This window comes from Megascapheus bottae, chromosome 25, assembly GCF_031878675.1.
Source record: "Megascapheus bottae isolate mThoBot1 chromosome 25, mThoBot2.hap1, whole genome shotgun sequence".
Classification (NCBI taxonomy): domain Eukaryota; kingdom Metazoa; phylum Chordata; class Mammalia; order Rodentia; family Geomyidae; genus Megascapheus; species Megascapheus bottae.
Genome location: NC_143533.1, coordinates 8,511,600 through 8,525,383, shown reverse-complemented (window position 1 = coordinate 8,525,383; position 13,784 = coordinate 8,511,600). Strand labels below are relative to the sequence as shown.

The 13,784-nt window shown below is 43.6% G+C and overlaps 1 protein-coding gene across 5 annotated transcripts in view; it reads right to left on the bottom strand.

The window, feature by feature from the left end:
* Nucleotides 1-4,154: 4,154 nt before the first annotated feature.
* The window catches only part of Megf11 (multiple EGF like domains 11), a 239,223-nt gene continuing 229,593 nt past the window's right edge, over nt 4,155-13,784 (bottom strand). For 3 of the 5 annotated variants that reach the window (XM_090358153.1, XM_090358156.1, XM_090358154.1), the window contains 2 exons: nt 7,883-8,089; nt 4,155-7,266 (listed from right to left, as the gene is read on the bottom strand). In XM_090358153.1, the coding sequence (XP_090214279.1) occupies nt 7,106-7,266; nt 7,883-8,089 (368 nt within the window). In that variant the 3' untranslated portion in view covers nt 4,155-7,105. Of the gene's footprint in view, nt 7,267-7,882; nt 8,090-13,784 lie in introns of those variants that run through there. The other 2 variants (XM_090358155.1, XM_090358158.1) reach the window with 2 other exon arrangements.

Below are 13,784 nucleotides of genomic sequence, written 5' to 3'. Positions count from 1 at the left end.
ATTAGTAGTATTTTTTTTCCCACAAAATGACTTTTAAAAGAAAAAGTAAGTGATGGAACACAGATGAACAAAGTAACTTTGCATTTTGGCCAGGGATAGATTTACACATTGCTTAAGCATTGTTGGATTCTAGAATTACAAGGAACATTAGGTATAGAAAATGACTGATTGCATTTCAACAAGTCTTTGAGTCTGTCAGAAGACAAATTGTCTCTAGAAACAGTTTTAAAATTCTATGTATCTGTCTGTCTGTCTATCTAACTATATCTATCTAGTGCTGGTCCTTGGGCTTGAACTGAGGACCTGGACACTCCTTGAGCTTTGGTGCTCAAGGCTAGTGTTCTACCCTTTGAGCCACATCTTCTCTTCCAGCTTTTTGGTGGTTAATTGGAGAATAAAGTCTCAGGGATTTCGCTGCCCAGGTTGTCGTAAACTATGATCCTCATATCTCAGCCTCTTCAGTGGCTAAGATTACAGGCATAAGCCACCAGCTTTTCAGTTCTTCTAGCCTGTTGACTTCTCCTTAAAAGTCAGTTAGCCATTACAGTTTGACTTAAATTTCTGTCGTTGTCCTCTGAGTGTGTTCTGTGCTGTTCCTTTAATAGTGGTTGCCACTATGTAAAGGAAATTGTATTGAGTAGGATAGCTCAAAATTTTATAGAGGGTTACCAGCTGGTGACTTTTGCCTTAGGTATTGTAAGTTATGAAGTGTTCTGCTCTCTCTGTATAAAAGTTACACTTCTCAAAGAGTTTGGATAGCATCAGAGCTAGTTGTATTTTCTTTCACCACCGGGAAATAGAACATTTAGTTTTTGTTTTTGCTGACATATTTAGATTGTTAGGTTTTTGATTTACAGAGTTTTAAATGTTTTTATTTTAACATGGGAGAAAATGAAACGTGATTTTATGTTATACATGAAGAAGTTGAAAGAATTCAAAACAAATGTAAACTTTGTTTAGAAATGCATAAGGTCTCCTCCATTTGCCGTGTGAAAGGAACAGAAGAAAGACTGAAAGGCCCTGTTTCTAACACATGATGATTAATGAGTTAACAGAGCATCTTCAGCTGCTCTGACCCTGGTGCTCTAAGGCGGAGAACTCATTTTCCTCCTGGTTGGGGCCCTTTTGGTGCCATGCCCTGTTTTAAAATGGGCAGGTTCCACCTTTCCTACTTGCCTGTACAGTATGCCAGATAAACCTGGGTTGTCATACTGGTCGTGTACTCCCAAACTGTGGACTGCCATCTCTGAGCTCATAGTCTTCCAACTAGTGCAAAGACAGGGTTAGATCATGGCTGGGGTCCATCCCAACTCAAATTCTGGGGTTCTCTCAATGAGCCCTCTTCAGATGTTGAAGGCCAAATTGTGATTTCTAACTCAGTTTTCAAATTTAGTATATAAGTATGCACTATGCAAAATACATTTGATTTTGTTACAATAACTAGATTAAAATGTTCTACACTTCCATGATGGTTCCGTTAAATCTGACAATTGTCAGAGCATTTGCAAGATGTCCATTTTTAACAATATTTATCCCAAGTATGATACGTGCTAGAAGAGCACTGGACCAGGACGAGCACTGTCAACAGCAGATTGAGAGCTACATGTTTTCTGTTTCCTGTTGTTCAAACTCTTCTGGCTTTAATGAGTACTTTGAAATATATTTATATTGGGACAGAACTTTTAAAATGTTATATTTAATTTTTAAAAATGATCTTTTTACTAGAAATCTACAAGAAGGTAGATCAGTACACAGAACCAACTATCCAACATAAATAAACCCAAATGCATAAGTTTATGTGTGCTCACATATGCTAGAAAGTGCAGTTTGAGAGTGTTCGTGTAATCTAATTATTAATTGTGTAAGCAGTATTTCAATTGTTTATACTGCAGGCTTGATAATTCTTGACACAGATGTGAATATAAAATGTTACATGGGTTGGGAGTTTGGCCTAGTAATAGAGTGCTTGCCTAGCATGCACAAAGACCCGGGTTTGAGTCCTCTGTACCACATACATAGAAAAAGCCAGAAGTGGTGCTGTGGCTCAAGTAGGAGAGCTCTAGCCTTGAGGAAAGCCCAAGGACAGTGCTCAGGCCGAGTTTAGTCCCCAGGACTGGCAAACAAACAAACAAACAAACAAACGTAATGTACTCCTTTACCCTACTATGGTAGTGAAAATTAGTAGTCAGTAGGATTCCTTTTCTAGTCACTGGAACTTTAGCCTTTTTTCAAACCACAGTCTCAAATCCTGTTGCCTTCCCCTTCCCACCAGGTAAGAATACTGTGTGCAGCTCCACCCCCTTATTAAGAGCCTCTGGTCTCTCGGCATTTCTGTCGGATGTATGTAGGGAAGGTCCCTCGGCATATCTTTGAGAGGCTATTAGTCCTTATGCTGGCCTCTCGGCCAAAGCCTTTGTCACATGGGTCCAAGGATATTATAGAAGGAGGCTGAACGTCTGAAATAAAGCAATCCTGTTTCTGTGGGCTTCGATGTGAAGCCAACTCTGGGGGAGAGTTAGGGTTTCAGGTAACTACTTTTTGTTTACACTGCAAATGATACCTAAAATAATTGTGCTTTGTAAGATCCTGGGTCCTCTTACTGGCTCTGAGCCAAAACTCGGGCTAGACAGTTTTTGCTACGTAAACAGTGGCTTGAAAGTCTAAAGATAAAATGTGAAGCTGAAGACTCAAGTTTTTGCCTTCTGTGGATTTGCCTTGAACCACTACTTTATAGATCTGCAAATCGAGGAAGAAAATAGTACCCCCAAAATTACCAGGGCCCCCCAATGTAATATCCACAAGGATAGGAAATCTGCTTTGCTCACATTTACGTTACTAATTCCCCCACAATTCTGTCTGAACAGTTGCTCAGAGGAAAGTATGAGTGACAGTATAACGGGGCCCACATATCCATCAGTCCATCCCAGCTCCTGTTGAGACAGTGGTCATCCATCCATCCTCTCAGTGTCTTATTCTTGGATCTGTGGTGTGTGTGCACCAGTCCTGGAGCGTGAATCCAAAGACTGGATGCCATACCTCCTGAGCTTTTGTGCTCAAGGCTAGTGCTCTACTATTTAAGCCACTGCTTCATTTCTGGTTTTTTTTTTTTTTTTCTTTTGTTGTTGTTGTTGTTTTGTTGGTTTTGTTTTGCCTTTCTTTTTTTTTTGACTTTCCTACCCAGACTGGCTTTAAACATCAATCTCAGCCTCCTGAGTAGCAGAGATTATTGCCATAAGGCACCAGTGCCCAGTGCATTCTTGAATTTCTTTGAGTGCAGAAACTGCAGGAATGGCCTTTGGTTTGGGTTATCATTTGTGCTATTTTGTAATACTCTGAGACTCGTGGAGCACAGTCTTACATTATGCTCAGCAAATGCTTTCTCTTTTCATCTTATAACTTGATTATGTTATACCTCTTCACTAGAGTGAGTTTTGTTAGTCCTTTCTGAATGACTCTTATCTAGCAAGAATATATTCTTGGCTAAACATTGTACTGAATTGGAATAAGTGTGTATGCATGTGTGTGTATGTGTGTTATGTTACTGGGGATTGAATCCAACACTCAAAGATAGAGGCAAACCTTCCACCAGTGAGCTACAACCTCAGCCCTTTTTCATTTTGAGGTAAGTTCTTCCAAGTCTACAGGCTGGCCTTCAACAACTTGATATCCACCATTTGCTGATTTGCTGAGATTATACGTGTGTGCCACCATATCCAGTCTAAAACATATCCCATAAGCATTATGAACTGACAGGAAGGTCTGGATTTTATTTAAATAAGAGGATTTTATACATATTGTTGGAAAAAATGGAGAAATGTAAATTGTGTCCATTCAGTAAGCTCTTCAGTATGTGTGTTTTATTATTAAATCTTTTTGCTGATAAAAAAATTTAAATAACATAATCCCTTCTGACCAGTTGGGCAAGAAGAGATTTTGTTTTAAAAGTTCCTAAAACAAATGCACCCAGTTGCTGTCCTTTTATTAGTGGAAGATTATCTAGTGAATTTATAGAAATCAAATAGTCCTTATATCTACCCATATTCCATTTTGTAGCCGTGCCTTCCTAGAAAGCTTCACATAGCTGTAATGGCTGAGTGCAGATACATACATAGGAAAACAGAGACCTCTTCACACTGATGTGTGTGAGATTTAAAAATACTTCTTAACATGAGTAAGAACATGTGGCTCCCGTTCATTCTTTTTAAAGGTACAGACTTCCTTTCACTTTATTTTCAAACCTCTATTGGGATAATTTTCACTTATTGCACAAAAATACAGGTTAAACCTGAAGTGTAGATTATAGGCACCTTTTTTAGTTCTCAGCACAACAGTAGGCATTCTCTTTAAATTTGAGAAATTCATTTTATTTTTGTACAGGTCATCCCTCTGCAAGTGAACAAATATATTACAAATCTGTGGTTTAAAAAAAGTATTGCCATTTCATAAGTCCTCTTACGCTACTGTACAATCATTGCGTTTTCCTTATTCATTTGTTTTGTATGCATATTGATTGACTTAGTTGAAATTTTAGTTTCTGAAAAATAATTGAATAAATCTTTCCAAATCACCAGTATTAAAAGCACAGTGCACAAATTTAGGCTGGCCACCACTCTCTTTGTGACTGCTAAAGTTTCCAATAGTTGTTCCGTAAAGTAGAAATGTCTATTACCACTAATTCTTAGCCATCGATGAACCACGTCTTCTGCCTTTCCCTTCCCCTGTTGCCTAATTGAATTGTATTACATGACTTTGAAACTCTTGGAACCCTAGAGCTGAGGGGATGTTAAAGCTCCCTTATCATTGTTTCTCCCCTTTTTCATGCAGGGGGGGATAAAGAGCTGGGAAATCTAAGACACATAGTAGTCTAGCTGTTCTACCTCTTACTTCTGGATAACTTCTGCTTGAAGGTAGTTGCCAAAAGAGAGGTGAAACTTGAGTGATGCTGAGTGTTTATAGTTTGCCAAGTAGCAGTAAGGGAAGAAGATAAGACCTGGGATTGGAGATGGCCTTTCTCCTTTCTGATCCGTTTTACTGCAACCCTGAAATACCGAGGTAAGTCTCTTATCTAGATTCTTTCCACCTATGTATGAGACATATTTACTTGGGTCTATAAAGTAATTTTCTAGTATTTATAATGTTTTTTTTTTTTTTTGGAAAGTTTACTACTGCTGATTAGTCGCTTTCATGCACACATGCAGCATTCATGTAAGCATTGTATAGTTTTCTCTAAAGCTAACATTGCCATATGCCTTGAGTGAAGTGTGGGGGTAGGGTGAGGATTTGCTCATTTATATTCTTGCTTTTGCTGATTATTACCCAAACTAATGGAGTTCCATGGTGGACCCAATTTGTATCAAGGGTTGTAGAACTCGCCACTGTAACAGTATTCTAGCTTTGCAGACACTTAGCTCATCTTCTACATACATGTTGGGGCCTGGACGGGACACATACAGACTTAAAAAGTGTTTTTTGTTTGTTTTTCCTGCCTGGATTTTTAATGAGAGGAAGGAATGGATCGCAGTGACCCTTAGCTTCTCTGGTTTGCCCTTTATTTTTGTTGGTTGTAGGGCTTGAACTCAGGGCATGAGCGCTGTCTCTGAGCTTTTTTTGCTCCTGGCTAACACTCTACCACATTGAGGCACACCACAGCTTCTGGTTTTCTGGTGGTAAATTGGAAATAAGATTCTCACAGACTTTTCTGCCCGCGCTGTCTTTGAACTGTGATTCTCAGATCTCAGCTTCCTAAGTAGTTAGGATATTAGGCATGAGCCACCTGTGCCCAGCTGTCCTTTATTTATTTTTAATTCCTGCAGAGTGGTCTTCTGTCAGGCTCAGGAGTTGGCTCTGTTTGGACTCATCCAGGCCTCGGTTTGCATGATGGGGAGGCACAGAGGTATCTGCACACTGGGGTCTGGCGCATGAGCACCATGGGGGATGTGGCTAGCTCACAAGGTGGTTTTAATACTTTCATGTGTTGTTTACTATAAAGTTTTTTTGTGTCCCAGCAACTGGTTATAAGGCATTCTTTAATCATTCATTTCTATCAAAAAGCATAACATACATGAAGCCACATAAACTTGCTTGCGGTATCTATACTTGTCAAATTGAGGTTGCCATACTACATCAAGCACAAGACTGGTGAAGAATTGCCTGCAAACAAGTGCTTTTCTGAGTCAAGGAAACCTATTAAACTGGGGAGTCCCAGTCTCTTGTTCCTAGAGCCAGGTAATTCTGATCACGCATGACCGCCTTCCATCTCAGGGCTCTTATTTTCACATGGAACAACGTAGGTGTTAGATGAACATGTGACGAGGTCAGGATAGACTTGCAATATTCTGGAACTGTAAATGCATAATTGGTCATGCTGGCCTAGAAATTACTGTGGCCTGGAGGAAACTGGTGCATTTGTAATTCCTACTCTTCCTCCTCTGGCCTTTCATTTTTCTTACTGTCACTGATGGGGCAGAAGAAAATACGAAGTTATTAAAATCCTGCTTTTAAAACAAAAAATAACCACATTACACTATACCTTCGATTCTGATTTTGGCCATTGTAATTTGATGTACAGGTAGTTTAGGATCCATCAGTACTAGAACAGTTTGTAGCTATGTATTCAGTGGCTTTAGCCAACTGCAGTGAAACAGGTGTTAATGGACACAAACCAAAAGCACATACACAGTTCAGGTGCTTTTTAAATGATCCTGTCTCCTCTCCCATACCTTTTTTCTTTTAAAAAGGTTTCCAAAACTTTAATACATGCTTTATAAGATCATGTTTCCAAATATTAAATATATATATGTATGTATTAGCTGTATTTAGCTGTTGATAAGCAGCAATATCTTATATGCTTTTTAAAAGTCATACAATCCAAGGCATTTGGGGCCGCGGCAGGGGGGATGGATGAGAGGATTTGCCCTTGTGAATGTATGTCCTTGAGCCATCACCCAGTCCCATTTGGAAGCTCGTCTCTTGTTCCAGGTGCATATACTAACGTGCAGCTGGAGTCAATCTGCATCATTATTTCAAGTCAAGGGATTGTCTTCTTTCGTGAGTCAGAGAAAGTTCAGCAGAGCGAGCACACCGCAAAGGGAGAAGCTCGTCCCTCTTACAACTGCGTGTCTCGGGAGGGCCCATTGGCAGGGCTCTGTCTTACTGGGAGGAGGTCATAATGACCAGGAATATTGCTGTTCTTAGGTAGGTCGTACGGATTCTGGACATAGCTGGAGTTATGATCGAGGCCTTCTTGGACCACACTGATTGTGGGCTCTAAGGAATATAGTGAAAAATGAGTTCAGAGAACAGATTAGCTTTGGTTGCCCTGTTGGGAAGGAAGAAAGTTCTGTTTCACTTGGTGGGGAGAAGAGCTAAGGGTTTCTAGAATCTATGGCAAACAGGGGGGTTGGGACTGAGGCTTGCTCAAGAGCTAAAGAACAAAGGGACTGTGCTGTCAGAATCCCAGCCTCAGGTCAACACCAAGAGAACTAGGATGCCTTAGAGGCAGGCTCTTCTCAATGTGCCCAGAAACCTAGTTTAAACAGGGAAAAAGTAGAAAAGGGTGATGGAGAAGCTTGCAAATACCAGTTTTGATTGTTTTCTTTCTCAAACTGGAATTTCTGTCAATAGAAGTGTACATACCCATTTCCCACACCAACTATTTCTGCTTCAGATAAGTTGCGGTAGTTTTTACCAGCAGTTAGCACACGAGTTTATCCTGTGTTGGGGGAAGACAGTGCTGGACGAGACAGGTTTCACCTGGGGGATCCTTAGGAGAGCGGCCAAGGAAGGGTGGTGACGTCAAGGCAGGGCGAGAGGAAAGGGCTGGTTTGCACTTGATGCTGCACTATCGTCCTGATTTGCACTGTTACTTATTCGAGACACCTACCAACTTCATATATATTTTTATTAGATGTCGACAAGGATGACCCATCTGTGTATGGAGACCCCCTGTGCACAGGCGACTTCATTTCTACATAGCTGCTTTCCGGAAGCTTGCAGGTGAGGACGGGCGGGTCCTTAATTGTGGCGTAAGGGTTTTCACTGCTATTCAAGGAGCAAGTACTAGAACTGCACACAGAGTCCTTCATGTAATCTGTAAGGCAAGAGAGATTTCTTAGGCCAAACCAGGACAAAAGTCTTCACTTAAATGCCAGTGACTGAAAAGAAAAGTGGTGCTGTGGCTCAAGTGGTAGAGCACTAGCCTTGAACTGAAGAGCTCAGGGACAGTGCCAAGACCCATGACTGACAAAAAAACACAAAACCAGAGACATTTGTGTTTACAAATTTTTAAGTTCCTCAAGTCTAGTAATGGAGGATTTATAGACTGCTTAGGTTTTTATTTTTTACAATTGATAATTTGTATTTTATCGGATCAAGACCCAGAGAGATAAAGTGGAATGGTTAAAGGCACACAAGTAGTAAACAGCAGTGCCAAGACTTGAACATTGTGACTGCTTGGCCTGCGGTTTCTGTGCCATTCTCGTGAGTTTTCTGATGACTAGGAAGGAAACTTTGGTTCACAGGAAGCCAGCAGATGTGTTTTAGTGCAGAGGTCCGGAATTTAGCAAACTTTAGGTGGCAAAATGCTATCCCTGCCTGCTAACTGGAGCATGGTAAAGAGCCTCAGTCTCAGGTTAGCTTTGGGGGGGTTCCTGCTTCCTAGGTGAGGCTTAGGTGCACACCGCTCCCCGTTTCTCATTGCTGAAACCTTTCAGCTGTGTCCTGGGGTTGGGGAACTTCCCCTTTCTCTCCTGTCCCATTTCTGAGCATCAAATCCAATGCTTCCGGGGACAAAAGGATGCAAACTGGTCTCCAAATATGAGATAAAGGTTCCTTAGAGCCACTGGGGAAATGGGACTTCTCTTTGAACCACTACACCCTTCCTCTTTAGGTAAGGTTGGTGCCTCCTACACACAACCCTAGGCGAAGCAGTGCCCGCCTGGAAAAGGCAATAGATTTGCCTGACAGCTCCGACAAGGCTCTTGGCAGACAGTGCCTAAAACAGACACTGAATTACCAGGGCTTGCCAGTTGAGAGTGATGTGAGAGGCTTCCCATCGCTTAAGTGTGTGAAGATGTGTTAATGGATGGTGAACTTTGGGATGATCTTTTACTACACCTAGCATCAGTGAACATTTTGGGTGGGTAATTTATCTGTAGTTTTTACTCCCAGCATGGGAGGCTAATGAAAATGTTTAACTTGGGAGGACCTAGAGATGTCTGGGAGCTGTGGGAGTGGCCCCCACGAGAGCTGAGGGACTGAGATGTGTGCCAAGAGTCTGAGTTTCTGTCATGACGGGTTGGGAGGGACTTCGTTTCTGTGAATGTACACATCTGTTGGGTTATTGTTTATTTTAGCAAGCAGCATTTCCTCAACCTTACACAAAACCCTTTCCCCTGCGTGTCTGCAGGCGTTCAGTGCCCTGTACTGCAGCAGAACCATCATTTCCCCCTTCCTTGTTGCTTATGGGTGGAGAATTGACTTGGCTCAGATCACAGCATTTTGTAGAACAGGCTCCTGTCGTCCCACAAGTACAAGTGATGTTGGCTTGGCTCTAGTCTTCAAGTGGGACTTGAGTAGTGTATGCTGGAGAGGAGGAGAAAGCATCGTGGGACAGACAAGGACTGGAGGAAGCTAAGGATGCCAGCTGCTGGTGAAGGGTCAAGTGGGTCCCAAGTCACTTGCCTGCCCCAAGCCAGGTCACGTGGCTTCTCAGTAGGTAATTCGTTTTTTGGTGGCAGAAAGTGGTGTAATTCTAGATCTAGAACGCTCACAGATCCCGATCTGGATTCTCTGCACTCATCAGCCAAGAAGTAAGGGAAAGCTTTGTTACTTTAAAAGCTTTTTTTAAGTGTGAATAGTGGTAGCTTACTTGTGTATTTGCTTTTCCTTCTAAGGAGTCACCTGCACCTTGTATCTGTGAACTGGGTAGGGCAGGAAGGAATGTTGATGATACTAAAAGTTAGGAGTGGTGTTAGACTTTGCTGCAGTCTCCTCTGTCTGGTAAACAAGGTGGATGTTTTTCCAAACTCTGTGGATCGTGTTACCCAGAGCTCAGCTCCTTATCACCGAATGGGTCACCTGCAGCAGGAGGGCCCTTAGTTACACCTTGTGGGGGATCCTGGGATTAAGCCAAGGCCTTGGGGGCTCCTTACAGCCCTAGATCAAAGTCTTAAAAGAGCCTCAGTCAGCTGATGGTGCCTTCTCATTCACCAGGGCTGCTTTCAAGATTTGAAACAATTGTGTGCTCTAGAGGAGGAGGCACACCCGAATGATAAAGAGCTGGGGGGGTGGAGGTAGGGAGGGGCCTGGCTTGTGGGAAGGCTCTGGAAGCCACTCTCCTCCAGCTGAGTCAGCCACCTGCCAGCCTGCGGGGAGGGCAGGGTGAGGGAGGAATAACCAGCTGGCTTAGAGACTTCCTCATCCCTTTACAGCCCACACCCACCTGGGTCTCTGCCTGTCTGGGCCTTTTTCAAAGAAAGGGGAAGCCACCACTCTAGCTACCCTAGAGGGAGACTCTTCTTGCTGGCCTGTAATTAGCATGAGATCTGAAAGTTTAGTCGCATGTAGGCCCTGGTATTTGCTCTCATTAATTCTTACTTCCCATTCAAACACCTGTAGTTCTATGCTATCTAAGACCCAAGAGGCTCCTAAAATGAACTAAACATATTTTGTAAAGAGCACAAATCCAGAGAGGAAATGACTTCCCCAAGCCACTTTGTGAGTGGGGAATCTAGAATTATAATACTGATATCCAGCTAAAAGTCCCACTTACTGTCCGGGAGGTTTGGCCTAGTGGTAGAGTGCTTGCCTGGCATGCATGAAAACACAGGTTCCAGTCCTCCGTACCACATACACATAGAAAAAGCCGGAAATGGTGCTGTGGCTCAAGTGGTAGAGCTCTAGCCTTGAGAAAGCCCAAGGACGGCGCTCAGGCCCTGAGCTCAAGCCCCAGGACTGGCAAAAAAAAAAAAAATCCCACTTAAATATAGAGGGAGGAAACCAAATCTTTCCCTATAGTCCACATTGCCTTTTCCCTTCCAGAGCCAACAATTGGCATCTTCTAGTCTGGGGTCAGGAGGAGAATCCTGTCTGCAAAAGAGTTCTGGGCTTCTAACTTAGAACCCAAGGTTACTTCAAGGAGAGACATAGGAGGAGGAAAGCGGCAGGCCCCTACGACAGTGCTCTGGAAGAAACCCTGCGTGGCTCCCGAGCACTTAGAAATGCCTGCCAGACAGCTAACATGAGGGGTTCACTGTGCTCAGTGCAGCATGGGAGACAGAAGGGCGTTCAGTCGGGACAACCAGTAGCCTCACTCAGCCTTCACAGGCAGCGAGTTCCCAGGCAGTAACAGGAAAGAGCGGACACTGACTACCAATTACATTGTCAGAGCTGAAAAGGCCTTGGACAGGATGTTAGTGTGCCTTCCTTTATGGGGGAGGGGGAGGTTGTCAGGGTCCTTCGTCCCCAGTCCCTCTTGAGGAAGGATGGGAAAAACAGACCCCAACCAGTCCAAGCCGCGAGAGGAGAGGACCCACTGTCCTCCCGCACTGAGCCTTGCTTCTCCGGAGCACGAGCAGAAACGCCACGCAGCTTCCTCAAGGCAGGAATCTCTAAAACTCTCCTTATATTGGGTGCGGGAGCCTATCAGCACAACAGGCGGGCAGGATAAAGATCCACTAGTTTACCCCTACTACAGGTCTCAGCAGAAAGTTATTAAACATGGCGTTACTCGGCCCCCAACATCTCCCCCGTTTTTATCTTAAAGACAAAACTTTGGTTATGTGGGCTACCACCACATTAGATCGGCTGTGCCTGTCTTAGGTGTCTCCAGACACCTGCCCGTCTCTGACTACCAGCCGTCCATTTAAGCAAATCAGACCTGAGGGGATGCACCTATTTCCATGGGAGCAGATGCCCGTCTCATTAGCACTTTCTGTGTTGACTTTGTAGGCAGGCAATAGACATATTACAATTATAGTGCATAAAAACAAATCCAAACTGTTCAATCCCAAAATAGTGTAAAGATAACAATCACCTAAAGTTAACATTTGTGCACATAACAATTCTAGTCCTCACATTCAAAGCATTCTCTATAGGAACCACAGTGGCGAGGACAATACCCACAGCAGTAAGGGCAGGAAAGCACCAAAGTCTCTTTCACTGATGAGCGGGAAAGCATTCTCTACCTGTATAGGCACTAGTATACTGAGTGGCTCTGACTACAACAGGGAAAATAGGGAAACATTCACACAAGCCATAGGGAATAGCAGGGCATGGAAGAATTAGAGGAGTCTTCCAGCCCCCCCCCCCCCACACCTTTTGTTTTAAACTACTGTCCAAAAATGACTCTGGTCCCTTCATTTTAAGGGGGTTATGGGCGAAGATCCATTTTCTGTAACTTCTTCAAGCTGACTCAGGGGCATCATCTCTATATTTTGTCAGGGACTTTAAAAAGCATTAGCAACTATTCTGAAACCGAGCACAGGCTTTCTAAATCACTACCACTTAATTCTTAAGTCTGCGCTTTTCACCTGTTCTTAAACTGTTTACTCCTGTATAGATTGATTTATACCTGTTCTTAAACTGTTTACTCCTGTATAGAGTTAGATTAGATTTACACCTGTTCTTAAACTGTTTACTCCCGTATAGACTTAGATTTACCTTTCACACACACATTCGCGGTCATTCCAGTCTGAACCCACTTGGTTCTATTCTAAAATCTCTTGAAAAATAGAAAATAGGCCTCTCCCTACTGCTCTGGCCAGAGACTCCCGCGAGGTTCCTCCCTACGTGACCCGCGCTTGGGAGGTGGTCTGGGAATGATTAAAATCTTTCACACACACATTCACTGGTTTTTCAGTCTTTGAGGGGTTTTTCTCTTTCTCCCTGTGTGTCTTTTTTCTCTTTCCCTGTGAGCAATTTCAGCCTGCATTTTCCCTTCAGGTTTCCCTGGTTGTTCAGTTTTTTGCCTTTCAGGTTTTCTCTGGTTTTTCAGTCTTTCCTTCATGTATCTCTTACTTGGCTCAACTCACAGCCGTGCCCCTTTCGTGCCCCACATTGGGCGCCAATATGTCAGGGTCCTTCGTCCCCAGTCCCTCTTGAGGAGGGATGGGAAAAACAGACCCCAACCAGTCCAAGCCGCGAGAGGAGAGGGCCCGCTGTCCTCCCGCACTCAGCCTTGCTTCTCCGGAGCACGAGCAGAAACGCCACGCAGCTTCCTCAAGGCAGGAATCTCTCTCTCTAAAACTCCCCTCCTTATATTGGGTGCGGGAGCCTATCAGCACAACAGGTGGGCAGGATAAAGAGGGCCACTTGTTTACCCCTACTGCAGGTCTCAGCAGAAAGTTATTAAACCTGGCGTTACTCGGCCCCCAACAGAGGTCATGGGGTATGAACTTCATAGGCAGAGATTCTACTGCGGATCATACCTCCAGGCCTTCTCCCACTGGTTGTCTTTGAGATGAGAAGGGATGGTGCTCTCATTTCTGAGCGCGTGCCTGAACCTCGATGTGCTCAACTTCTTTTTGTTGAAATGATTGTCTGGCCTAGAACTACTCCATCCTCCATGACCCCCCCCCCCCCCCCCGTATTAGCTAGGATATCAAGTACGTGTCACCATGCCCACCTATTGGTTGAGAGGGGATAGGCCCCTCCCCTCGCTGGCCTTCAAGCCTGAGCTATCAAGTAACAAATTACAGGTATGCATCCTCCACCACCTTTTTTTTTTTCTTCTGTGTTTTGCCACTCCTGGGGCTTGAACACAGAGCCTGGGCACTGTCCCCGGG